At 43.2% G+C, this 26,765-nt stretch overlaps 8 protein-coding genes across 8 annotated transcripts; 3 read left to right on the top strand and 5 right to left on the bottom strand.

Moving 5' to 3' along the window:
* Positions 1–19: 19 nt before the first annotated feature.
* On the bottom strand, positions 20–1,498 carry BCIN_05g00210 (hypothetical protein). Its single transcript, XM_024692774.1, has one exon. It carries the CDS (start codon positions 1,041–1,043, stop codon positions 567–569), a length of 477 nt encoding a protein of 158 aa, XP_024548555.1. The 5' UTR covers positions 1,044–1,498; the 3' UTR covers positions 20–566.
* A 122-nt stretch (positions 1,499–1,620) lies between these two features.
* On the top strand, positions 1,621–3,006 carry BCIN_05g00200 (hypothetical protein). Its single transcript, XM_001550320.2, has 2 exons — positions 1,621–1,823; positions 1,948–3,006. Exons 1-2 carry the CDS (start codon positions 1,676–1,678, stop codon positions 2,940–2,942), a joined length of 1,143 nt encoding a protein of 380 aa, XP_001550370.1. The 5' UTR covers positions 1,621–1,675; the 3' UTR covers positions 2,943–3,006.
* A 20-nt stretch (positions 3,007–3,026) lies between these two features.
* BCIN_05g00190 (hypothetical protein) lies at positions 3,027–4,351 on the bottom strand. The gene is made up of 2 exons (XM_024692773.1): positions 3,609–4,351; positions 3,027–3,502 (listed from the first exon to the last, which is right to left on the bottom strand). Exons 1-2 carry the CDS (start codon positions 4,113–4,115, stop codon positions 3,155–3,157), a joined length of 855 nt encoding a protein of 284 aa, XP_024548554.1. The 5' UTR covers positions 4,116–4,351; the 3' UTR covers positions 3,027–3,154.
* A 1,759-nt stretch (positions 4,352–6,110) lies between these two features.
* BCIN_05g00180 (hypothetical protein) lies at positions 6,111–10,343 on the bottom strand. Its single transcript, XM_024692772.1, has 8 exons — positions 10,092–10,343; positions 9,908–9,958; positions 9,699–9,825; positions 9,606–9,648; positions 9,357–9,479; positions 8,407–9,297; positions 8,338–8,351; positions 6,111–6,948 (listed from the first exon to the last, which is right to left on the bottom strand). Exons 1-8 carry the CDS (start codon positions 10,132–10,134, stop codon positions 6,396–6,398), a joined length of 1,845 nt encoding a protein of 614 aa, XP_024548553.1. The 5' UTR covers positions 10,135–10,343; the 3' UTR covers positions 6,111–6,395.
* A 2,443-nt stretch (positions 10,344–12,786) lies between these two features.
* BCIN_05g00170 (hypothetical protein) lies at positions 12,787–16,677 on the bottom strand. Its single transcript, XM_024692771.1, has 6 exons — positions 16,092–16,677; positions 15,768–15,859; positions 14,912–15,571; positions 14,602–14,863; positions 14,004–14,553; positions 12,787–13,954 (listed from the first exon to the last, which is right to left on the bottom strand). Exons 1-6 carry the CDS (start codon positions 16,176–16,178, stop codon positions 13,533–13,535), a joined length of 2,073 nt encoding a protein of 690 aa, XP_024548552.1. The 5' UTR covers positions 16,179–16,677; the 3' UTR covers positions 12,787–13,532.
* A 68-nt stretch (positions 16,678–16,745) lies between these two features.
* On the top strand, positions 16,746–18,411 carry Bccks1. Its single transcript, XM_001550327.2, has 4 exons — positions 16,746–17,524; positions 17,597–17,741; positions 17,797–17,855; positions 17,910–18,411. The coding sequence occupies exons 1-4, from the start codon at positions 17,418–17,420 to the stop codon at positions 17,947–17,949; spliced, it is 351 nt and encodes a 116-aa protein (XP_001550377.1). The 5' UTR covers positions 16,746–17,417; the 3' UTR covers positions 17,950–18,411.
* A 480-nt stretch (positions 18,412–18,891) lies between these two features.
* Positions 18,892–21,694, top strand: Bcero1. The gene is made up of 3 exons (XM_001550329.2): positions 18,892–19,486; positions 19,539–21,118; positions 21,179–21,694. Exons 1-3 carry the CDS (start codon positions 19,361–19,363, stop codon positions 21,285–21,287), a joined length of 1,815 nt encoding a protein of 604 aa, XP_001550379.1. The 5' UTR covers positions 18,892–19,360; the 3' UTR covers positions 21,288–21,694.
* An 811-nt stretch (positions 21,695–22,505) lies between these two features.
* On the bottom strand, positions 22,506–26,450 carry Bcmnl1. The gene is made up of 2 exons (XM_001550330.2): positions 25,907–26,450; positions 22,506–25,854 (listed from the first exon to the last, which is right to left on the bottom strand). Exons 1-2 carry the CDS (start codon positions 26,126–26,128, stop codon positions 22,822–22,824), a joined length of 3,255 nt encoding a protein of 1,084 aa, XP_001550380.2. The 5' UTR covers positions 26,129–26,450; the 3' UTR covers positions 22,506–22,821.
* Positions 26,451–26,765: the final 315 nt, after the last annotated feature.

Genomic DNA, 26,765 nt, shown 5'->3' with positions numbered 1-26,765 from the left:
AGCATGCACTCTTTTAATATGAAACGAAGTAACGCCCTAGAGGAATATTTCTCAATATATCATTCCAAGTTCCTAGTTTCAAGTTTCAGATACAGATGCGGATAGTCTTGGGCTTTTAGATATCAAGACCCGGTTGGTATCATGGAGGTAGTATACCGTAGCTGTAAATGATTGAAGGGCTGAAAGGAATGCAGGAGTGAAAGTCCGGTTAGGATAATGAAAAAGTTCAAGGAGGGTAGAATATCACGCAATGGATTTAACGCTTTTCAGTGGTCCGGTTTATATTCAATAATTGTGAGGATTCTTGAGCCAGCATAAGATAGCTTAATATTTTCAATTGGACTGCGATGAACGAGTCGCCTTGTTCAAATTTTCGAATTGCATACTTTTTGGGAGCATTATTTATTTCGACCATCGTGTATGACTCCATTGCGCCTTTGCATCCAACCATATAATCCAAATATACTCCAGTATCCATACACTCAAATATCCACAGCCTATACTTTTACCCCAATGTATTCATGAAATCATTGAACAAAGAAATCGGGACATTTGATCACCACAAATCATCTCCCCAACGCGCTGCCATTCCCACCGCCTAATCCCAACCTCTCCTCTCTACTCCTCTGCTCCCTCTCCTCCCTTGCTCTCTGTAATACCCTAGTAGGTCTCTGTCCCTCCCTTTCCCTAAGTCTCTCCCTCATCGCCCTCTCCTCCCTCTCCCTCAAAATCTGTCTATCCTCATCCTCACTTATTTCATTCTCATTTTCCGCATTTCCATCTCCCTCCATATCCACTGCCCTCCCAGCAGCTCTTTCTCTCGCAGCATCGACTCTCCTCTGCGCAGCTATCGCCTGTGATTCCCTGTATTTATCCCCTTTGACAGCTCCAAAATCTTGTCGTTGTCTTGCTTTTCTGTGGCGTGCTGCTGCTGCCATGACTTCTCGCTCTGCTTGTTCGTCACGTTCGGCTTGCCGGGAGTCTTCATAGATCGCTATGTCTTCTGTAGTGAGAGTTATGGTAGTGGGGGCGCGGCGGAGCATTGTGGGAGTGAGATGGCTGGAGAAAGGTTGTAAGATGGAATCGTGATTTGTGGCGGTAATTTGATGTTGGGTTCGGTGGGTGTTCGATAGCAAATATATAGTTCCTCGTCTACTTCTCTGCCAAAAAAGAACTCTCTAGTTCCACTATAGTCGTAGCAAATTGTAAGCCGTATGCGAAAACAAGATTCTCAGAATTGATATCGATGTGGTAGTATGTTATTGATATCCTAAACAATCCAAGGCTGAAAAAACATGGGGGTCACTGTCTCTCCAAAACTTTTGTTGCACGTCGATTTGGACTACCAAATATGGGGCTTTTACAAAAAGTATAATTGTTCTTGCAGGTTCAAAACTTCAGATCTCTACAATCTCAAAAAGAAAAAACTATCCCGGAGATTCTGTAAGCGGTATTGTTGAACAATCGTTCGGGGCGTATTGAAGATTTTGTGAAAGGCTACTGTTTTGCCTTGCTTACATTGAACCACGGTGCAGGTAGCCTCACGCTTTTAGCGTTTAAATTCACTGATTGATATGCAATAATGCCTAAGGCAAATATTATATTTTCTTAGAATCTCCAGATTGATGGAGGGGAGAGAGGACGATTTGATAACCGACAAGAAGCGCTACACATCATGTTTACACGGCATGTGCAATCAGCGATTGGAGGTGGTAGGCCTTTGGGACATGATTTGACGAGGGTGTCCGAGGGTATTAAGGCGAGTTTGAGGGCTTTTAGTAGTTCTGTTAGGAGGAGTGAGGAGGGGAAGGGCAATGATAATGGTAAGTTTTTTTATCTTTCCTCGGGGCATTTGAAGCTTCTGTTCAGTATTCAGTACGATCAGGAAGCAACGAATCTGGAACTTTAGCTTATGGGTAAGAATTATAATAAATTAACAATGGTCAGCTCAACCACGTTCCACTCGCGCAGAACGCAGCTCCATTGCCACAGCCGACATTTCCTCCCTCGCATCACAACCCTCCCGCGGAATCGACGCTCGCTCACTAGCAGCACGTCCTCCTCCTGGTCAAACTTTTACTATTTCCCGCCGTATCGATGATAGTGGTCCGCGAGTTCGAGCACCTGGCGCCCCTCACAGTCCCAATTATCGCGGACGAGGTGGTGCGCTTTCTGGAGGAGCTGGTACTGGAAGATTTGGGGCCGGAGCTGGAAGAGGAGGTATGAGAAGTGGACCCGGTGGTGCAAGAGGAGCTTTTGCACGAGGGGGACGAGGAGGGCGTGGAGGACGCGGAGGAAAACCTCGTGTTCGTGCAGGACCTAAACCCACAGATGTGGAATTAGACGAATATGATCCTCCATATACAGTTGAAGAACAACAATATTTGGATAGTCAAGAAGGAGGAGAATGGGTCTTTTACAATCCAGTCACCTCGGTGTCTGATTTGGAGAGCTGGGGACCGGCAATTGCGACAAGTTCGAGTACAAATGGATTGAAGGAATCGATAATTTATAAGATGCAAGTTGTGAGCGGAACATTGGCACAAAGAGATGTACCGACGCCGCCAGAAAGGCATTTGGCGAATTTGGAAAGGGGCATGGGTACGGTATTTGAGAGTAGAGAGGAGAAGGAGACGTTGGAGAAATGGAGGGATGGGGAGGAGGCGTCAAGAAATGAGGCTAGGTGGAAGGTTCATAAAGATTATAAGGTTGAGGGACTGAAGGAGGAAGAGAAAGAGGCGCTTTTGAAGGAAATGGTTGCGGGTGTGTACGCAAAACCAGGAGATGTCAAGAAAAACATATATGGTGAAATTGAAAGGCTCTCGAGAAAGAACGAGACTTTCTTGCAAGATGATTCGAGGTCATTTGCGGAAAAACTACAGAGCATGTTACCCGCTGATGAGGTAGCCAAAATAGCAAAGGCAAAGGGACCTACAATATAGGTCAATTCTATGTCCTACATAGTGTATTCATAAAAATATAAAAATGGTATTGTACAAAAGATCATACACCGTCAAAAATTCAACTTTTAAATCTCCATAACATTACAGTCCCAGCTTGTAAAATCTTTTTTTGAACATACATCTCTCCGAGGCCATTTTATCGCTTCTAACAACTCCACTCTCATCATCTAAAGCTCCTTTTCCCTGATTTTCTAGGCCTGCTCCATTCCCTTTCTCGCCGCCTCAACGATCTTCTTCACCTCTCCATTCCCTTTCTCAACAACTTTCTCCATCTCCTTATGCGCCTTCTTTGAATCATCAGGTCTAACCGTCTTCTTTACCTCCATCGCTCTTAACTTTTTCTGCATCGCTCCTCTCGCATTACGTACCCCATTACTGGCTATTTCTCCTGCTTTCGAAGCTGCTTGTAGTGCTGCATCGCGGGATTCTTTGGTGGGTGGTGGTATGGGGATGTTTAGGGCGAGAGGGTTCTGTGGATCGGGCGTGGGTTGGAGGGAAAGGGTGGAGGATTGGATAGTAGAGAGGATAGGTTTGATGTGCTAATTTGAGAGTTAGTTTGTGTTGTAATCAAAGAGTAAATGATAGGGATATAGAAATTCGAAGGACAAGAACGCAGAACACAAAAAGAAGAAATTGTCAACATACAGCCTTCTCCCCAACAAGCACAACGACACTTCGTCCCCCTTTCGGCAACACCTGCGCCAAATCACCTAACCGAAAACTTTCTTTTGCATCTTTCCCTAACTTAACTCGCAACCCCTCTAATACCTCTGGATTGAATCTTCCTCCAGTTCGTAATTTCCCTAAATCATTCTTGAGTTTCTCGAGAGATTTGTCAATTCCAGCTTGTAGAGTGGAAAAATCAAAAGGATCATTATCTTCTGCTGCTGCGGAGGAAGAGTTGGAGGAACTATCTGATTCGGAAGAAGTGTTTTTATTGCCCTTGTCTTTTTTCTTGAGAAGTGTTGGAGTAGAATGGAGTTGGAGAAAAGAGCTACTGCTCAGGGAACGGTGGTGAGGGGTATTTTGATATCGAGTGGGTATGCTCAATTGGAGGGGTCTAATCTCTAAAATCGACACATTTTGTGAATTGGAACTTAGGAGGTTGCGTTTTAATGCCTGGGCAGAACGAAATGGTATACGAGGTGGCATTTTGTGAGGGATATGAGGATCAATGGAGAATTAAATTGTGATTGTGAGAATTTTAGACAAGGCGGGATTGAGGCCTCGTCTGTCTTGTAAAAATAATATTTCAGCCTTAATGGATCTGCATATTGCGGGGGTTGGTGCGTGCGTTTGAGCGAGCTTCAACTTGATGACGAGATGGCCTCAGAGGGTGTAGGTACATCTTGAAAACACTTAAGTATGTATTGAGATATTGTAATGGCTACAACTTGAATTCGATGACACATGATCTTTCGATGGTCATGAAATTGGTTTTGCTGAAACATTATTTGATTCTCAATTTTAAAACATTGATTGCCTGATCCAATGTATTTCTACCTACACATCAAATGTGAGAGGGTGCACCTGGCGGGTGCTGTTCTAGTGTTATTGTTCTGTTCGTTTGTCCCGATGTGATGCTTCTCCTAATGGTATCGGAGAGGGGGTTCATTGCATGATTTCTATGTACTCCCATGTTGACATTGCCTATTTTTGTTAAGATGATGAAACTCTACAAAGTTGTACGGTTAACTTCGTCTAATCTCATGAAAAGGAGGTTTGGGTTGGTTTACTCGACAGCAGGGTGTACTATTATCTCAAACGTCATAGTATTTTGTATACTACTAAGTGAGGACGCATATACCTATCTTTTCTTATGTATACGGCAAATTTATCTGTCTCAACTTTTTCAACAATCGCCATCTCCGAACTCCAAAAGTAATTGGCAGAATTTCCACGATGACATCCATCCCAACACCTACCCGCGGCCTCAGACCTCCCTTATGAAATCTTAATCAATATCATCACCTGAGTCGTTCTCGCCCCCCCTAACCCTCCGCCCTTTCACGAAAAGTCTTGGTACATAGACATTGAGCATATTCGCCTTCCAACCAGCCGGGCCCTTCCCCCTTCCCCCTCCCCGAAGACCATATTCTCAAACCCACCATGTCTCTCTCCCCATACTATCTTAACCATGGAGGAAAGTAATCGGCAACCACTTCGAATTTGTCTCCTCTTAGCCAATCGATTTATTTCCTCCGAAACTCATCGCCTGTACTATGCCTTGCATTCCTTTTTCTTTTTCATGCACCGTCGATACCGAATTCATCAATTGCAGATCCTCTTCCATATTTTTCACATGTCCTAAATTTGATTCACTCATTAAAAATCAGCAAAGCGCAATAGTCCAAACTTGATATCCTATTCCAAACACTATCCGACTATATCCACAAAGGAAAATTCCGAATTTTCCATGTATACGTAGCAGAAGGTGCCTCCAATTGTTGGATTAAAGAATTTCATCCTCACCACCCAGTCAATCACCACCCAGTCAATCATCTTTCACCTGGAGGTTTATGTATCGAAGTATGGCTTGCTCTAAAAGGCCATCTTGAGGATGTCACCTTAGAACATGCGAGGTTAGGGTGTGTAGAAGCATGGTGGCCGAGCAGTGGAAGGACTTTGGAGAAGACAACAAGTATATGATGTGAGCCGATTGCTTGATCGGAAGTGAAATGATTCAGAGGGTAGTTGGTTCGTTGAGACATATGAAAATCATATTGTTAAAAAACCCGAAGAGACATGTTGATGGGAGTTTGATACCGCGTATGCCATTCTTGAGTTTGGGTTCTCAAGTGTAACTACAGTCTCATTTGTTTCAAACCCTGTATCCTCTTAGTTCATACTTCTTGTTCTCTAGATCACACCTCGGTAATTCTCATAATGTTATTAATATAATACAGACATTCAAGTATTTCTAAGCATGAAGCGGTTTTACGCTCTCATTGTGAGATTTGAACCTATCCTTTTGCCTTCTCGTAGTGTAGACCAGACATTTGAAATGCCTATATTATCTCAATTTGAGACTGACATTCGATTGTTGAGTTGGAATACTTTCCTTGTCACATTTTTTCTTAGATTTGCTTCATCAACATTAACACCAAAGCATTAACACCGAAGCATGAACACCATAGAGCACATAATTGGAACAAATATAAAGTTTTTAACGTGATCAATTTGATATTTTTTTGCTTATTAACACCCCTTGGTATACGGACAATCTTGTTATGCCTGTAGACAAACATCAAAGAAATATCAGAACCGTAAAATAGCCAGACGACCATGCAAATAACGGATAAGTGACTTTTTGTAAACCCAATATGAGCCTGTGACCAGAGGGTCCAGTCCATTTCATCCGTGTCATGAACTCATATGCATCAATAACTTCTTCCACATTCCACTCCACCACCCAATAACTCAAATCACACTTTAACGAGTGGACATGGCCTTGGTGACAGCTCTCTTCAAAGCAAGTTCCTTCTTCTTCAAGTCATCAGAAGTAGAATCCTCAATCTCGAGTTGAGCCATAGCATCGCTCAAAGCAGACTCAATCTTCTCCTTGTTGCCACGCTTGAACTTGATGGACATAGTTGGGTCGGAGATGATCTCCTCAACTCTTGAAATGTATGACTCAAGTTGTTGCTTGGACTCGAATCTCTTGCTGAAAGCGTCATCACTGCTCTTGAACTCAGCTGCATCTGCAACCATCTTCTCGATCTCGGAGGATGAGAGTTTACCGACGGAGTTGGCGATGGTGATGTTGGCGCTACGTCCGGAAGTCTTCTCAGTAGCAGTGACCTTCAAGATACCGTTGACATCGACTTCGAAAACGACCTCGAGAACTGCATCACCAGCCTTCATTGGTGGAATAGGAGCAAGGGTGAACTCTCCGAGGGAGGTGTTGTCTTCGCAGTTGACACGTTCTCCTTGGAAAACTGGGAACTGGACTGTTTGCTGGTTGTCTGCTACTGTGGTGAAGGTTCTAAAGGGTTTAATTAGCTATCGTCGTCGTTGTTGTTGAACATTTATGAGAAAGCGATTGTTGAGCGAAGTTTCGAACATTGGGAAATTCGGCAAACTCCAAAAAAGTGAGGGCGCTAACCCGATTTGGAAGCGGCAGCCACTTTGGCTAAGTGCCTAGCCTTGCCATTGTGCCGATTGAGGTCGGACTGCGATTTAAAGGAGAAGTTGCAAGTACCGCAAGAGAAGCGACCAGAATCCTTGGCCTTGGTAGCGGACTCGCCATTGGTTCTGTGGACCTTGTCCACATTCTTCTTTCGGAAGGAGGTTGAGTTCTTGTTTTGACGGGAGCGATACGCGGGGCGATTCTCCTCCAATTGCTTCTTATGGAAGGCACTATGCCGTTCCTTATTCTTGACTTTCAAGGCAGCAGCGATATCGGAGAGTTCCTGGGGAGTGAGCTCTAGGCCCTCGACTCCTTCCCAAAGTGCGGAATGTGAACACAAACCACCATAAGGAAAGGAGTCTCGAGCCCAGTAGCAACACTCACCCATGTTGTAATCCTTGGTAGAGCTTTTCATTGTCCAGAAGAAAAAGGAGAGGGTTGCTTCCAAAGCGAGAAAGAGCACACGAACGCGGGGTCGGTCCACAGGTTCCGGAATCGGACACCAAACTACGAGTCCCTTGTGGACAATGGAGAATCCATTGTCTTGGGCCCACTTGACATATCGTGGTAAGGCGCCGCCGTTGTCGTACTTGGCGAATCGGCTTCGAACTCCCGTCACGGAGGCGGTCCCTGACCCACAGTAAAGGGAGGGTTTAAAACCCGGCTTTTCCAAGACCAGAACGTAAACGGCCCAGACTTTCATGTCCAAAACAGGAGGGAGCGACTTGAAGAAAGAAATGGTGAGAGTGGCAGCTTGCATGATTCCGAAGAGGGCAGGAGCGAAAGAGAGACCAGTGGCGGATTTGACGTCTAATAACGCATCTTTATCCGGGAAAACAGTCAAAAAGACCGAATTCTTCCACTTCTGGTTGCTCAAACACGTCCAGACAATCAGAACAAGAAGCTCCAACAACGTCTCCACAAGGGGAAAGAGCGACGACATAATTACAACGGTTTTTACACCGAGGGGTGGCTAGCCGAAAAAAAAAGCCGGAAAAGAAAAAGGCAGGGAGGGTGACTGGGTGGCTAACTTGAACAAAAAAGCCGGAGAATAGAAAGAACGAAAGAAAGAGGGGAAATGGGGTTGGTGGCCAAAGATAAATGTTGAAATAAACATGAACATTGAAAGCAAATGAGTAAATTCAACTTGAACAAAATGAGAGTGCCGAATTTGGGATGAGACATTGAAATAGAATAGAACATTGAAAAAATGTGTTAATGAGTCGTGAAATGTTTGTAACTAACCTCTTCTTGATAGTCTAGAGTAAATGAGTCAGTATTGCTTTTTAAAGAATTTGTAAAGATTTAACATACTGGAACAGTTTGACCTCTGGTAACGACAGGGGCAAAGATGTTACCCTCCATGGCAACACCGAGGGAAAGTGGGACGACATCCAAAAGGAGGAGGTCAGCAGTCTCAGCAGAGGTAGCCTTTCCGGAAAGGATACCAGCTTGAACAGCAGCACCGTAAGCAACAGCCTCATCAGGGTTGATGCTCTTCTCCAACTTCTTGTTGTCAAAGAACTCGCTCAAGAGCTTTTGGATCTTTGGGATACGGGTAGAACCACCGACAAGAACGATTTCGTCAACCTTGCTCTTATCAATGTTGGCATCCTTGAGAACTTGTGCAACAGGGTCCAAAGTACCGGAGAAGGCCTTGGCGTTGAGGTCCTCGAATCTGGCACGGGTGATTTGAGCATTGAAGTCCTCACCATCGAACAAGGAATCGATCTCAACGTTGGTGGAAGCACCGTTGGAGAGAGTTCTCTTAGCACGTTCGCAAGCAGTTCTGAGACGACGGAGAGCACGGGGGTCGTTAGACAAGTCCTTCTTGGTCTTTCTGGTGAACTCCTTCTTGAAGTGATCAAGGAGGTTGGTGTCGAAATCTTGACCTCCCAAATGGGTGTCACCGGCAGTAGCCTTGACAGTGAAGACACCACCTTGAATGTTAAGGAGGGAAACATCGAAAGTTCCACCACCGAGATCGTAGATGAGAACGTTACGCTCCTTGTTGGATTTTCCAGCACCGAGACCGTAAGCGATGGCAGCAGCAGTAGGCTCGTTGATGATACGGAGAACGTTAAGACCAGCGATGGCACCAGCATCCTTGGTAGCCTGACGTTGGTTGTCGTTGAAGTAAGCTGGAACAGTGATGACGGCCTTCTCGACCTTCTTGCCCAACTTAACCTCGGCGATTTCCTTCATCTGTAATTCAAGTATTGTTAGCAAACTCGCTACTGAGGAGTGGGGTGTGAAAAACTTGCCTTGGTCAAAACCATAGATGAGATCTCTTGTGGGGAGAAGGTCTTCTCCTCTCCGAGATACTCAACTTGAACGAATGGGGATCCATCCTTGTCAACAACGGTGAAAGGCCATGATTGAATATCCTAGAGGATGTGTTAGTGGCTGCTAATTGATACAAGGCATCCGGGAGAAAATTGAAGAATTTCTGTTGCAAAATCCAAAATATTTCGATGCATGACAATCTTGATGAAATAAAATCGTGTAAATACCTTTGTGGTGTGGGGGTCATCGAATCTTCTTCCGATCAAACGCCTGTAGATTCATTAATACCTTGTTGTCGTCGCGAAAGTCGAGATACTGACTTGATATCAAAGATGGTGTTCTTTGGGTTCATGGCGGCATTGTTCTTAGCAGACTCACCGATCAAACGCTCCTTGTCGGTGAAGGAAACGAAAGATGGGGTGGTGAAGCTACCTTGCTCGTTGGCAACTGGTGATATCGATCAGTATAAATCTCGATTGTCGAAGCCCAATTTGCGAAATCGATTTTCCGGGAGAGGAGGAATACGTACTGATCTCAACATTGGTTCCCTCGTATACAGCAACACAAGAGTATGTGGTTCCTGCGCGCGGTAGATAGATTAGCATTCGTTATTGATATTGAAGAAGTGTTGCGAGATTTTTGAAGATTTTGACAAAGAGAAAATTATGCCCCTCATCCACCATCCTCAAAATTCGGAAAAACTCTTATCTTACCAAGATCGATACCAATGGCACCCTCGTAAACTTCGTCGGCCATCTTGAAGGTTGTATTAGGGTAGAAGAAGAATTTATGGTAATAAAAAACTTCAAAGAAGACGGTATGGAGGAAGGGAGAAAAAGAAGAAGTTTGAAATTTGATCGCGGGGAGGGAGAAGATAAATTTACCAAAAGCCAGTGGGATTTTTCATTGAGCTAATTTCTTCGTCCGTGCCCTTTCGCCTCGCTCCCACTCTACACGTGATTTTCTTTATAGAAATTTTCACGACAAGCAAAAAATTGCTAGATTTTTTTCCCTAAGCATTTACTTTTACTAAGCTATTATAGGAATCACTCAGGTCCCTTGACTCCATTCCTACATTTACCGTGCCCAATGCTTGGTGTTCAATTGCACAATGTGGAACCATCAATCAACTTCGGAATTTCTAAATGGCTGAATTCCCATGGCTGACCTGCCTATAAAAATTCACTCTTTGCCGATAGCGATAGCGGGGGGATAACGGGGAGAGGAATCTTGCAAACAATCGCAGGTAGATACTAAGTAGTCCATAGCATCTGATTGCTTGAATATTCTATATATCGTTCTTGAATTTGAATTGGTTATCTTTCACATTCAATCGATGAACATCTCCTTGGATAATCTCCATAATCATTTCGCCCCCCTAGTAATACTTTAGGGCTAGGGTTTCGGAACCATGTCTATGAACTTGCAGACAGAGGAGGGAAATCTGCATTTATCACTTCATTTAGATTTGTGACTAAATTTAGACTTATATATAGTATTAAATTGTTCCAATCTCATAAGGGCCTTCATATTGCGAATCTGTGGAAATACAGTAAAGACGCCCACTCATTGACAAGCAGGTCGAGTGAGTATTGATTGCACAATTCATCAGGATGACATAATTTCTCGATTGACCAAAGCAAACCGTGTGTCCACCTCGCTTCCTCAACATTTTCAGATCAACGGAACCATGAGATCTAAAATCTTGCAAATAAGATTCAATGCCTGAAGGGGGAGTTTCTGAAATGGAAAGGGTGCTAATAATCATATCGTTGATCACTATAGCAATTGCCGATAGGTCTACAATCTCATACACATTTTCTGGTCTTCCCCCTCTCTCGCTTCAATGTCGCTTCGCTAGTTAGGGGTTCTTTGATGTACATCGCCGGAATAAACTTTGGAAAATGTGAAATAATTAGGGTTTGAATTGAATAGTCGATGTTGTGGGAGGATAGTTAACAATGACAAATGAGTGGTCTATGCATGGAAGGTAAGTAAGGGTAGAGTGGCCTATGCTGGTAATGAAACAGTGATGAGAGGGTAGTGTTTAGGATGAGGGAGCTATTCCATTCATCTCCTCCTGAACTCTGCATCCAGATAACTGTAGACAAAACTGAACAAGTAAAAATAAGGAAAAAATGATACATGATTAAGAGAATAACAGTCAAGAATGAAAGATATGCCCAAGATACACTATCGGTGATTGGGAATATGTATTTCACACCTAGCGAGAAAATCATCTTGTGCATCTATTGTAGATACACCAATTCAGGAAATCAAGTTTTTCCTCTTCATACAAACCCGGGCCTTTGACAGTTTGCTAAGAAATCATTGTGCAAAGGCAACTCTGGGGGTCTGTTGACCGAAATACATCATATTTTTCCTGTCCTATGCAGATTATCATGCGATCGCATGGTTCGCACCATCCGAACTTAATTCGGGGAAGAGACCTCTTCGTACCTCCAAGTTTAAGGGCTCTAAGAAATTACATCAGGTCATCTCTTGATTCCTTGATGCTTCCTGTTGCCATGGCAATGTTCAGAAAGTGTCACAATTAAACTTTCTGCTGCCTTCGATTTCGCCGGCGGAATCAGATCTGGGGTTCCGGATGTTTTTTTTCAATCGCTATTCTTGACAACGAACTCGATATTCCGGCCGGCGTGATAGGGGTCTCGATTTTTTCTAATGCTTCTCGTGGAGTGTTGCATGCAACATGTTCTCATTCACGAAAGCCTCAATGTACATGCCGTTTCCACATCCCTGGTAACGCAATTGGAAGTGTTCATGTTCATGTTTTAGCAGGCGCATCAGGAGACTCGGTCCCAGCTGCCTCTCGTAAAAGGCAACATTTAAAATGTATTCTCCTCCCTCAAGAAATGAGTTCTTATAATTAAATCCCTAGCTATGAAAGCCAGACCAGGTTCTTAACTCTTTCTCAAAATGCGCTGTGCAAATCGTTATTTACATTTAGCTGACAGATTTGATCCTTTCTATAAATGCAAATATATTGACCAGTTTGAAGAGCGAGACAGAAAAGACCCATCAGTACACAAAATGCTAGCGTTCTTGGTATTGATAAATGAGTGATAACATTACTATAACAGACCCCCTCCCCCCTTCTCTTAGCCGAGGTCTCCTTGCTGTCGCATATCCATTCCCATCAAAGGTTCACTCGTGTAAAACAAGTAGTTACCTCTAGCAGCGAAGACCAAGTTCAAAACTACCCAGGAACCTCCAATGTTTTAATACACCTCAAACATTGCATCTACACAAATCCAACAACCGTTCCCCCACACCTTTCCAAACCAAACCGATTCCTAAGCTCACACTCGTTGAAGCGGTGAAGTACTAAGTCTCGATCACTCACGGGTACTTGACAAGAAAGATAGATTTAAGCTGTGTGTACCTTGGTGCGGATTAAAGTAGAGATGTTGTCTGTCTACCTGTGGCCAAAGTGTCCAATTGCCCTGCTTGCAATTAAATAACCCCAAAATCTGAAAGATTTGGATCCTTTTAAACGTTGAAAATGAAATTCAATTGAAGTCTGGATATCAGAAGCACTAAGCTCGGTCGAAGGAAAGAAAGTTTTAGGAATTAGTCTGGATAGAAGTGTCAAAGGGCTTGAATTTGATGAAATTTGATACAGCTAGTCAAATGATTTGACAATAACCAAATTTATGTGTAATGATTCATGATCGATTTTCCAGCGGAAGAGTTGGAGCCAGTTGGCCGAGTCATCGAAGGCCGACTACTACTCATCTAATAGCTTGGAAAGATTAACGTGAAATCTTGAAAACTCAGGCTTAATAACTGTGAAACTGGGCTTCTTCGCTGTTCATATTTCTACTGAATATTGAAAGTACCTATATGGCGCGCGCTAAGGAGATGTGCCTCTTCTCCTTCTCCAACTCTAGAACTGAATATCTAGCACAGCTCTATTATCATATCATAGACCATCCCCATTTCCTTATGATACATAAATTACTCGTACAATGCCGAACCTCACCATATGCCAGACCACAGAATTGCGATAGGCCTCTTAGACGCCCCCTAATATTTAATCTTAAACTCAGAAAATTGAAATGCCAAAATAACGCCTACCATTGCTACCGTAGGTTAGTCTCATAGACTTGAATTACAAAACAATATTCATCTCAGTTTCTCATCAAATTAGCAAACACTGTAACCTTTTCTATCTCAACTTCAGGCCCACCAGCAGGCTTTACTGTACCCTTGGGAAGAGCTGCAATCAATTCAACTTCAATTTTGTTAACACCAGGAACAAGTCGAGCTTCAAAAAGAGGTTGTCGGGGATCGACTCCATGATTTGGTATGAGTGGTATAGCATGCAATCTAGTTACTCCAGACGTAACAAAGATCTTATATTGACGCTCGAGTAAAGCTTGAGCGATTGTTGGCTTGATTTGAAGATAATAATGCGTGGAAGGGAGGTTGATCGTGATAGATTGTTGCGCCAATGTTGCAGATGGGGGCAAATCCATATGGAAATGACGAGAAACATTAAGACGTGGATGAGTTGCGATACTCAAATTTGTGATCATAGCATGAGAAGCATCTAAATTTTGTAAGCATTATATCTGAGCGAAATTAAAAATAATACTCACTTTTCCCTGGCGCTCTGAACTTGGAATCTAAACCAAGATTTGCTGGTTGGTGATTAAATGATTGTGCATAGCCACCTTGATTATACGAGTTTTGATTAGATGCATTGGGTGTATTTGGTGGAAGCATATCACTCGGAGCCGGTGTTGGCGTCGAACCTGTTTGATTGATGGGCCTTAGAATAGGCGTAGGCGAATCGCGTGAAGCTTCCTCGCCTTTTACAAGTACACTTTTAGAAAGAGTTGGAGATGCTGCAGAATTTGACATACTCCTAGCTCTTTCTAATTGGTCTAGTCTTGGAGCAGGTGTCGCAACTGAGTGGGAGCCACCAAATGGGTTTCTACGGGTTTCGCTGTTGGAGGAGGCTGTAGAAGCTACAGTTCCGTTGGAGCCACTAGTTAATGGAGCCGGTGAGTCCGCTGCTCTAGCTACCCCGACTCTCAAAGTGATCTTTGGGGTAGGCTCGGGAGCCTTAACATTGATTTTTATCTTTGGAATCACAGGCTCGGGTACAACTTTCTTAGCTTCTCCCAAAGCTTTCTTGAGAAAAATCTGGTGAATGTTAATAAAGAAGTAGCAAATGGGAACGCAAGTACATACCTCAAGATCTCTTGCTAGATTAAAGATTTCACTTCCGTCTTCATTGTAGTGATATGCATTCTTCCATATCAAACTTGCATCTTCTTCAAGCGCAGCCCATGACTTAAAATCGCTAACACCCGTGGCATTCTTTCCCCCAAAAGTTCCTTTGACACGCTTTTGCAAATCCCTCAAGCAGTGTGGGTTTGGAATTACTTGATAATAGTCCTTCAGACTACGTGGAGGTAATGTAACAAATGGTTCAAACTCAAAGAAGTCATCACTGATTTCAGTATTAGCGTAGGTCAATAATGTAAATTGTTTCACTTACGATGGGTCTTCTTTGTGTGAGAGAACATCTGCTAAAATCTTCTCTTGCGCCTGTTGGAAACTAAGTCCCGCAAAGCTGATACCAGCATATTGTGAATCAGACACGGCGGGAGTAGTACTCTTACGTGGTGCCAAAGGATTCTTCGGGGGTCGACCTCTTCGTTTTATGACTGGTTGTGGTTCAATCTTTATTTCTTCCGCCTCAAAATCTTCCGGCTCTCCTTCCGCATCTATATCGCTATCATCTTGCACAATCGGTACCGGCGTTGGCTCAACAAGCTTAGGGTGTGCTGGTATAGAACCGACAGGTTTGGAACCCGGGGCATATTCGATTGGTTCGAGAGCTTCAATAGGCGTAGGCTCTAACTTCATTCCCGGATTTGTCTTATATTCCGGATTATTGTCCGTCATGAATTTGACTACTGCCTTTCGTATCCGTTCAGCATCCCGATGAATTATAGATTCTCGTTCGTTGTAATCCTTTGCATTTTTTACCAAACGCTTGAAGAAACTCTCAAGTTCAGATAAAGTAGCAAAGGCAAAATTGTCCAACTTTTCTTGAATAGTGTCAAAGGCAATTGGCATCTTCGTAACGGCATAATATGCGGCGAATTCTTTTCTATCGGGGAGGGTGAGGAAGTTGGTCGCGAAAGGTCGTCCCCTATAAGAAGATAAAGCTATTAGTGGGTTGTACTGCGGATTGAAGGAGTTACATTAAGTTGTGAATTCAGAGCAGCAGAGGTGTTGATCGTGGTGGTAGTCAAATGTGCGTACATGTCAACCCCTCCATCGCATGCGAAAGAGTGTTGAGAAAGCAGATCTGTCGCGAAAAGAAATCATTAGAGAGGTTAACTTACTGTTTATCCAGACCCGTCCTCAGTTGATTCAAAAGTATCAATCCATAATAAGTTGTTGTTTCTGGTGTTTGACCTTGGCTCAGATCGCCATTCTATTCGTTGTCAGTCTCGTTCTCTGGTCATTTTCGCATCCACAGTATTTATGAAGAATGATTGACAGAAAGTATAAGAAGAAGTGGTTGTGCGCCGGCTCACTTCCCTGGCCGCCAATGGAGAAAGAGCTGGTAGATATTTAAACCCCACGAGCAATGCACCCAAACTTTTGAATCTTCTTTCTTACACCGAATCGCAATAATATCAACAATGAAATGGGCGCAAACTTACAATGGGAAGCTTTCTTCTCTTTGCAGCGCGATCCGCATCATCTTGATCCGCAGTACCTTCACCATTAACCTTTCTCTTTGGATCCATCTTACTATCGTACTGTGGTGCTGTGCTGTGCTGTGCTGTGCCGTATTGTGTTGTATTGTATCGTACGGTGCGATCTCGTAGGACGATTCTCCGTGTACTTTTTTGCAGATGTACTTGAATCAAATCTGCGAGCCGATGCGAAATTCCAATGAAGAATGGGGACGCGTCAAGGCCGAATATGCGCGTTCTGAAGCTTTACAAACTTCGAAGTACTGATGGGGAGATATGCAGGGGTAATGATCTTTTGATTTGGCTTGCTGCGATTCACAACGCAGCAAGGATGAAGATACGATAATGTTTCTTATTCTGAATATTGGACGAGTATCATGGAATACGTGAAATTGGCGAGAATTCTCTGGTATTCAATGCTGGAGAGATCTGTTTCAAGGAAAGTTGCATCTGTATTCTCAACTTTCAACTCAATCAATCAACAGTTTCCAACATCCACTGAAGCGATAAAACATACAGAGCCACTGGCCATGGATTGGAATTGGAGGGCTGTATCACATGACCGTTCGAGAGAAGGCCATGTGTGAATGGTGCCTTAGGCTGTAGTTGCGAGTCTTGGCGTGCTGACGCTACTGCGGCCCTGCGCTGGTGGTTTGATTGGATACATGTAATGAGCAGGACAAGGCTGTCCTTCAACCTCTCCAACAAGGCTGTACTCCACTTCACACAGACAACTACGAGCAGAGCACGTACGCAGTAGAAAGTCACTTTGTTTACACCACCACCACCCCCCTCCCGAGTCCACTTCCGATATCTCAATAACAAAATAAACCCTTCGCAACTCAATTCAATCAATTCACTTCAATTTCACCACAAATCGCATCACATACAGCACAATACACAAACACGCGACTTATTTGCAGCCACTAGACTTTGCTTGAGGAATCTTTTTGTCTTCCACTGCATTTTACAATCACTTCTGCCAATACGTCTCTTCGCCTTTCGCATATAGTTATACTTTTCTTCACCGCAAAAGAAGCGCAATCTAAAACCAATCAACCCCTCGACGCCTTCCTACCTCGAATACCATATACATTTGCGCCGGCGCCAATCTTATAATCGCCATCGGTCTTGATAAGACAAGACCTCGTACACAATAGAACAATCAGCCAACCTCCGAGTCTGTTGATTCAACCCTCAAAATACTTGGTGTCGCGTTGTTGCCCCACCCACACGTTTGACAATACCCATCCATCGCGACTACAACATTAGAATAGAATTCAGAGCACAATGGCCGAAATAGACTACACTAGAAGAAACAAGTACGCGAGGCCGCTTTCCGAGGCCGAGAAGGAGCGTCTAGATGAATTTATCGATGCAATTCATTATTCCGCAAGGTCAGTACAAGCTATGGCGCAAAACTTGGGCCTCAATTCTTCCATCGCGCAAACACTTATGTTTTCTTATAGATACTCCGATGATCAATACGAGTACCGACATGTTCAGCTTCCAAAAGCTATGCTGAAAGTTATCCCAAAGGAATACCATGATCCCCAAACTGGTACCTTGAAGCTATTGTGGGAGGAAGAATGGAGAGCATTGGGAATAACACAGGTATGTAGAGAAAAGCTAAACAACAGAAGAAACGGGACTAACCAGGTAAAAATAGAGTCTTGGTTGGGAACATTATGAGGTACATGAGCCAGAACCACATATTCTACTCTTCAAGTACGTTGCCAGGACACACCCAAACCTTCATCAAACGCTAATGGATTTATTCAGGAGATCAATTAATTATCAGCCACCAACGCAACAACAGTAAACATGCTGCATTTGATCAAACTCGGTCTCAACGAGTCTTTTGGTTCAGCATAACACCTTATACAGGAGGACATATGCTTTGACGATGTTACGTCTGATGTCTCTCTTAACTTACACGACTTACACTTTATGGGTTTCAATTATTCGTTTGATGTATTAGATCAGGATTAATTAACATCATCTCCACTGCTATATACTAGTCCTAGTTCATCTTGGGAAGTTAACGATAGCAAGGCTTTTCAGGGCTGGTTGCAATGGATCTAGGGAGTGTAGAAAAGCAGAAAATAACCCAATACTGAGGATCGGATGATGTATGGTGGCAGGTTCAGCATAGGTAGATGCAAAACGGGAGGATGATTAAGGGGGCACAATTGGGGATGTCGGTTCTCAGGTTATTGCACTCTGATTAGAAGGCAAGGGTTTACCAAAAAAACAATAAATCATATCTACGTGTATGTTTTCAGTGCAATGTGATTGTGTGACGGCTATTCTGCGCTCGGTGAGATGAGACGAGGAAATAGTCGTACGTCAACTCGATATAAGGTGATGATGATATTTGATAACAGATGATTCTCACACGAGTCCTTTGATGCGGTGCTTGGTGCATACCCAGGCACCTGGCAACCTTTGAACTTGGATGTCTCAATTAGGAGGCACAGAAGCAGAAACAGGAGGGTGGACACCGGCACCTTCAAATGCAGATCTGGCACAAGACAATGCAGAAGCCGATTCCATTAATGGCAATCTTAGGTAGGAGTCTATTGATGCCATCTATACCATGGATCCGGGCCGTTGGATATTCGGTTGGGTATTCCATTAGATGTTCCATTAGATGTTCCATTAAACGTTCCATGGCTTTTAAGTGGCACTGTTTGATCTCCGGGCTGAAGATCCGACAGATGCTGGATTGGATGATTGATAACGAACCACCCTCAACTCTCGAGCCACTCCAGCTCCTTCTAAATGGACAGATTGTAAAAACACTCGAAACATCATATGCTTTCAAATCAACATGTAGACTTTCCAACTAGTAATAAAGGACCATGTGTATTTAATTCAATATCAATATCAATATCAATATCAATATCAAAAACATAAAGAACAAAAGCTTCATTCTTTTACCCTCCATCTGTTTATTGAAAGGTGTCTTTAGTTTATCATCTAGAAAAATCTGCTCGGAAAGGTTGTCATTGTTCTCCCACCTTACACAAGCTATATTTATCTTGACCTTCCTTTCAGAGTTACAAGATATCGACAAAATAGGGTCTCAATACATCAACTGCCTCATATTCCCAACCTGTCATATCTCTGGATAGTTCAACATCCTACTTCGGAAACTCCGAAGCTTCTTACTTGTGCCTGAATGAAATTCATCTGAGATATCAAACAAGAGGCCAAGTGTCAGTCTCATCATGAAGACCGCCGCTCGAGCTTTCTACTTGGGGTTATTTACTCTCTTGAGTACTTGTACTTCTCATGCAGAAGCTTCTGATTCTTCATCTAAATCCAAAACTGTTCAAAGTCCAGATGTTTGCGCGGTATGCTTCACTTTTCTTTTGCCAGGCATATGTGTCTAATGCCATTACTCAGATCTCCCCAAAAGCTATTGTTTCGGATGCATGTACAACATATGCTACCCTCGATGACCTGAACCGAGAAATATCACCTTCCTTGGACGACCTCACACGAACCACCGATTTCTTTGCATATTACCGTCTGAACTTATTCGGCAAGGAATGTCCATTCTGGAACGATGAAAATGGCATGTGTGGAAATATTGCCTGCGCCGTAAATACATTGGACAATGAAGAGGATATACCACTGGTATGGAGGGCAGAGGAATTGGGAAAACTAGAAGGTCCAAAAGCCGGCCATCCGGGAAAGAAATTACAACAAGAGCGCCCAAAGAAACCACTTCAAGGAAAGCTCGGCGAGGATGTCGGAGAGAGTTGTGTGGTAGAATACGATGACGAATGTGACGAGAGAGACTACTGTGTACCGGACGATGAAGGCGCAGGATCAAAAGGAGATTATGTGAGTTTGGTAGACAACCCGGAGAGATTTACAGGATATGCTGGTGAGGGTACCAAACAAGTTTGGGATGCCATCTATCGAGAGAATTGCTTTTCGAAATCATCCTTCCCACATTCGGAATCCCTTGGTCACTCTCCGTTTTCTCTGCAAGAGCCCGCGGCAAATGAACTCAAGTCTGTTCTCAAACAACATGGTCGTCAACACATACTGGAAGAACAGCGAGAGCATTTCCCAAATCTCCCATTTGTAGCAGAGACTGGCCTTGAATTGGAGGATGAGTGTTTGGAGAAGCGTGTCTTTTACAGAGTCATTTCCGGCATGCACACTTCCATCAGCACACATCTCTGTTACGAGTATTTGAATCAAATTACTGGTGAATGGGGCATGAATGTTGAATGTTATAAAGACCGCCTACATGGCTATCCAGAACGTGTTTCGAATCTTTACTTCAATTACGCTCTTGTTCTACGAGCAGTCACAAAACTTGGCCCTTCGCTTAAGGAGTACACTTTCTGTTCTGGAGATCCAGCTCAAGATCAACTTACCCAATCCAAAGTACAAACTCTGATTTCAAAAGCATCAAAAGAGACTCGAATCTTCGATGAAGGCTTGATGTTTGTTAATGGAGAAGGTCCAAGTTTGAAAGAAGATTTCCGCAATCGATTCAGAAATATTAGTCGTATCATGGATTGTGTAGGTTGTGATAAATGTCGACTGTGGGGCAAAGTTCAAACCGCAGGCTACGGAGCAGCGCTAAAAGTTTTATTTGAAACCGACAACAACTCATTGGATGTCCCGATATTGAAACGAACTGAACTTGTCGCTTTGTTTAATACATTGGGCCGTATTTCCCATTCTCTCCGCGCTATCAATGAGTTCCGAACCTTGGTGGAGGCGGAAGAGAGCGAGGCCGAAGAGGCCGTCAAACTAACGGATCGTGTGACGAAACCACATCATGTTATTCCTGAAGAAACTCATGAAGATCCAATAGAAAAAGATTTTGCGGAATATGATGAGGAGGTGAAGTTGAAGCGAAAGGAGCCTACTATCGCGGAACTATTCTCGATGGAATTAAGATTGACGTGGAACATCACTAAATACGTTCTTTGGGGATGGTTTAGATCTCCTCTCACTTTGTATGTCTCCCGCTATTTATTCTTACATCCTTTAATGCAAATGCTTACATATTCTTACAGATGGGAGATTTTCGTCCTCGAGATCTCACGATTTTGGGAATATTATATTGGGCTTCCAGTCAGTCCTAGAAAATGGACGATTGTGGCACCAAATTTTGACGAACTTTAAAGCTTTGGGAGAAGACTAAAATGTATGGAGTTTTAAGGGTTGTGAGAAATAGCATAGCGTTTGGAGTTTTTACTTTGGAGATCTCATGTTTCCTCTTGGGATGACCTTTGCATAGATGGGTTTCTATCTCAAAGGGATGTTTATTTTGATAGCGTATCGAAAATGTTCAATAGATAAATTTGAAATTAGATGATACTTCTGTTGTACACATGTTCCCTCTTGGGACGTGAATTTGAATATTCCTCGAGTCTTTCGATGAGATAGAATGCATGCATCCGAGCGAGCAATGGACAAATTTACAGGGCGAGTTGAGAAGTAGGAGACTAGGAGTACCAAAAGTATCCCGAATACAATTATTTGTCAAATAATATATCATGATTGAAGTTTGTCCCCTAGATCAAGATTCAATTCCCTGTGGATGGGATAAATTGCTAGCGTTCTTCTAACCCATACCTGCATGCTTCCAACTCGGAACTCATCCAACAAACGATGATTTATATATACATATTATTGTCGATGAGGGTTCGTTTTTTTCTTTTTCTTGAAGAATCGGTAGAAGTGAGTTAATCTCAGCAGCAGCTGAGTGAGATGTAGATCAAAGTTTACCTACATTGTCGTGACGAGGGATGAGGAATGAGGGATAAAACTTAGTCCCGCTGGGGAGACGAGGAGATGAGGAGATGAGATGATGCAGATGAAGATGATTAGCGTTTGACGAAATATCAGATCAGATCAGAGTAGCATTGGATTGGGTTGGATTGGGATTCGAAAAGATACAAGGAATTTCAATTTTCTACTGCAAGGGATACATACCATCATACCAGACAGATGTTAAATTCTTGGACATTCAAAAATAAGTAGTATCGTTGGCGGTGGATGCACCCTCAGGTAATCAAATCGATGGGTGGTTTTATTTTATTTTATTTTACTTCAGTGGTGATTACATTCCGGAGGAAGGAGTCGAGATTCTAGTTTGATCAAGCGTGGTGTGAATATAGCATTATGTTTATAACGGAGCAAGTAGTCAAAGTATTTTGCTACCGAGTGGCTACACACACACACACGCACGACTATGAATTGTTTCTTGTTCCGGGTGTAGTGCAGTTAAACAACCGTATAGATGTTTATTATTTGAGCATATGGAATCGAAGCACATATCCCCGGATTCACAGGACATTCTTGAAAGCGGGAACGATCACAAGTAATCCAAATATCATTTGATCTAGAATAAGCTGCAAACATTTCTGTAAAGTTTCGAAGCTTTTAATTATCGGACTGCAGTCTGAACTATTGGAAACCCTGCCACTAGTACAAAAGTACAAGATGTATATGTAAGTATGCTTATATGCAAAATCAAGCATCGATGATATCTACAAGATGATAAGTTGTGAAGTAAGAGTACCCCAAACGTTATAAGAAGTGGCCTCCTCATTTTTCAGTGCACCATGCCAACCCAATAGGATATCCTAACGCCAGATTTCCACAATGCTCTTGATCATCTACTTCATATATTTAATTTTGTTCATATGTAAAATCAAACCACAAAAATATTGCTAACCGTTAGTCCTTGACTTTCGACATGATATCTTCGACGGATTCCGACACTTTTAGATCGGTTTAAAGCCTCGATAGCTTCATCCCCTCCTCCAATCATTATCATACTAATTTGATGATGTCTCAAAAGGCCACCTGGTGTTAGTTGTGGTCTGTCTAATAGTGGCCTGATGAGGTTTTGCTCTCCTCTCTGAGAGCCCCCTCCATCCCCCATATCTTCCTCGCCTGGCTCCACATCGTCTTTGTCGTCTGAAACCATAATAACTAATTTAAGGCCTTTAGATGTGGGCGTATAGCTGGGGATGTTGGCTAGCTTCTCGGAGAAAGTACAGCCGCCACGTTTCATGACTATAACATGATGCAATTTGACTGCTTCATCGGGAAGTTTTCCATTACAAGCTTCACCCGCGAAGAAAATACTTTCGAAGGAAAGAGTGGCTGATGAAGTCTTGGCGGACATAGGATCGGGAGCCTCTGGTGCATTAATCAAGAGATGCGCACCTTTACCAGTCGGTAAAACAGCCGGGAGAGTTACGTATGTATACGTCGGAGCAATCTGGGGTTGCGGAAGTAGAGTAGCAGCCGGATCGCGAAGGGCAGATGTCACTTGCTGAAGGAGAGAACTTAGCAAAGTTCTGTACTCTGCTAACCCTGGACTACTAATCGATTCTTCCAATGCTAAAGCCGGTGTATCTCCGTATATTGATTCCTCCTCAAATAATTCCTCGACACTCTCTGACATATTTTGGTTGTGATCATGAACATGTTCAAGTTGTATGACTATGTCAAGCATGACTGGGTTTTTTATACGCGAGAATGAAGGATCTGTAAGATCCCCAATCACATCCCGGGGTATCAATATCTGCTCATCTCGTCCTAACGGTATATTGGCAATACTACCCACTCTCCAAGATCCTGAGAGTTGTTGATTGGTTCCAGAAGAATGTGATTGACTTTCATGTATCATGCCCATCTTCAGACCGGATAAACTCTTGACCAATATACTACCATCACTTGTACGGTCAAGACTTGTTGGGATATTAAAGATAAGATTGAAACCATTTTTAGCTGATTGAGTGCTCAAAGGATTATTATTAGGAAACTCAATTGTGAAAGTTGTAGTTATCGGAAGACGATCGCAAGTACCATTACTTGGAATCATTGAGATTGGTAAAGTCCATGGGAAATATGTATGATTGTTGACCTTGATATTTTCACCATCCATCGTAGCACGATGATTTGGTATCATGTGTAAGCCTATTAAACTAGAAGCATGAAATACGTCCTTTCTAGCAGCTGTATTGGAAACAGTAAAAGGTACTGGCGAAGGGGGTACAGGACAAGTATCTCGTAGAGATGCCCTATTCGTTGACTGAACTGCTTTAGTTGTTACCGGCGTACGAGGTGTGCCAGGAGGCTTCGACTTTTCTTGAGGAAGCACGAGAGGATGTCCTTCAGTAGTAAAGACATAAGCGGCATCGAGGTTGTTCATTGGATGATCTGGATCAAAGAGTAGGTAGAGATATTTGGCCGTTTCTCCAAGAAAGAAGCTTTCCATACGATCGCTCTTTTCTCCAGTACGCACATCCTGTAGACCTGACCAACCGCATGTTGCCCGACATCTGCGTTTGATATCTTCCAAAACCATTTCTCCGACATGAAGATACCATGGATCTTTTGTCGCTCTGTAAAGGTGGTAATTCGATTCGATAAATTCAGGGCGACCAGGCCACCAACCGAGCCCTCCTTCTACATGCCCGTCGCGTACTGACCATCTTTCAGGAAGGGCTGCATACCTCGTCCATAATGCGGTGTATAACAGACTAGTTTCAATGGCTTCCTCAACCTCTCCAGCTAGAGCCAATAAACCGGGATAATAAGCTCCAAGACTATCGATCCAGAATGCCTGCGGAGAGCCAGTCATAAGATGAACATTGACGTAATGCGGATGGTGAGTAGAACTATATAGATGCCTCCTAATTGCTGCATGAGCTTCGTGCCATACTGCAAGAAATGCTTCTGGAGAATTTTCCTCTTCACTCAATTCATTGTATATTGTATTTGGATCCAACCATGATTCATCTTGTTGTTGTCTATGTGTCGTTATATTAGGAGTGCTCTGTCCGGAAAGTAGAATGTGGGTCTTGAATGCGTATTCGAAAAAGCTGTCTGTACCCGCACCTATGCCGGCGTATGAACCAATCCACTGGCCATTCTCTGCATCAATTCCTGCTCCAATGAGTCCAATATTACTCCGTCTATTCCAGACCGCCCAGAATGCTCGCTTCGCTAATTGCTCAAATCTTGGATCTCCGGTAAGACGACTCAAAGTAGTAAACTCCAAAACCAAGCTACCTGCTCCTGCGCTACATGTTTCGGTAATTTCAGGAGCGTCCTGTTGCACATAGTCGCCACGCCCAGATCCCTTGTGTAGAGGGGAATTCACATAAAATGGTATACCATGTCGTAAATTGACTCTGGGATATGGCATACCGGTCGCGGTGTAGAAAGCAGGTAGTAGACGTTCAGCCAGATCTAGGGCTAGGCGCAGAAGTTGTCCATTATATTTAAACCCATTCGGCCATAAAATCGAAGGTTGATGTAATTTCGAAGTCTTTCCTGAGGTCTTGCTAGATTCTGGTTTGTATCCATTGATTGGTAGAATTCCAGCGGCAAATTCATGAGCACTAAGTAGCCCACCTACACCTCTGATTACCGTCTCGAATATTTGGACTTTGCTGTCCAAGTCAAAACCTCGAGCACGTAGACCTTTTCCGGATGCTCCGCTTGTTCCATCACCATATTGTAATACTAGAGAAGCGACACCATTTTGGAATTCTTGAAGTGCTGTTGCGCCGGTTTCTTCTACATCTGGAGGGGCAGATGCCAAAATTGCGAGAGTCGATAGACTGTCAATTAAAGTGAGAGAATAATTTCCGAGTACATCGTTCAATTCGAGATGTCGCGGGTTTTGGGCATCTCGAGTGAGTGGTGTACACGATACCGGCCTCAGCTAAAAAGAAAGATTAGCTATAGATGCTCTGAACCTTTAACATTATTCGAACCTCATCTTCCGGGAATGCCAGCTCCATATAATTGTCAAATCCATGATAAAACATTTCGACCGTCTCTTTTCGTAACTCTGCAATGCGCGCAGGCGTCATTGCATTGCCCAGAGGTAGCCATATTGCAAGAAGAAGTAATAGGAACCATCTTGATCTGAAGGTAAATGTTGACTGATTACTGGGAGGGAAGCCCAGCCAACCTCGTAGCCATCGCAGGGGCATCACCGATGCTTATTTATGGAAGAAGGCATGTGAGCTCGACAGGAATATCACAATCACAATGAGGCGAGACAATGCGAATAATGAAACAAAGGCAATTAAATTTTGTCTTGGAGTGGGAGGAGGAGAAGAGGAAGAGGGAGAAGGGCCAAAGAATACCAAGATGATATGGTGCGATACGATAAGGTTGAGGTAATAAATATATGATCTGGCTAAAACCAAAATCCCAGGCCAGGCTCAAGAACGAACGAACCAGGCCCTCAGATTTTAAGCACCCAAGTGCGGCTCTACGTCAGTCGATGGGGTACGTCAGCAGCGAAACAGCTTGAAAGTTTAACCACAACCACACATCTAATTGGATTTCAAATCAATGGAACATAAAATCATCAATTCTCTAAAACTCAATCCAATTAGTTAAAGGGAGATTGCCGCCATTTATTATCATGGATGTAGCTTGGATGGTGCTTCCAAATGTTATTAAACTGATTTCCAACGGTTAGGTAGGTTCAATGTTCAATGTTCAATGTTCAATGTTCAATGTTCAATGTTCAATGTTCAATGTTCAATGTTCAATGTTCAATGTTCAATGTTCAATGTTCAATGTTCAATGTTCAATGTTCAATGTTCAATGTTCAATGTT

Source organism: Botrytis cinerea, chromosome 5 (assembly GCF_000143535.2).
Source record: "Botrytis cinerea B05.10 chromosome 5, complete sequence".
Classification (NCBI taxonomy): Eukaryota; Fungi; Ascomycota; class Leotiomycetes; order Helotiales; family Sclerotiniaceae; genus Botrytis; species Botrytis cinerea.
This window is presented reverse-complemented; position numbering and strand designations above follow the sequence as displayed.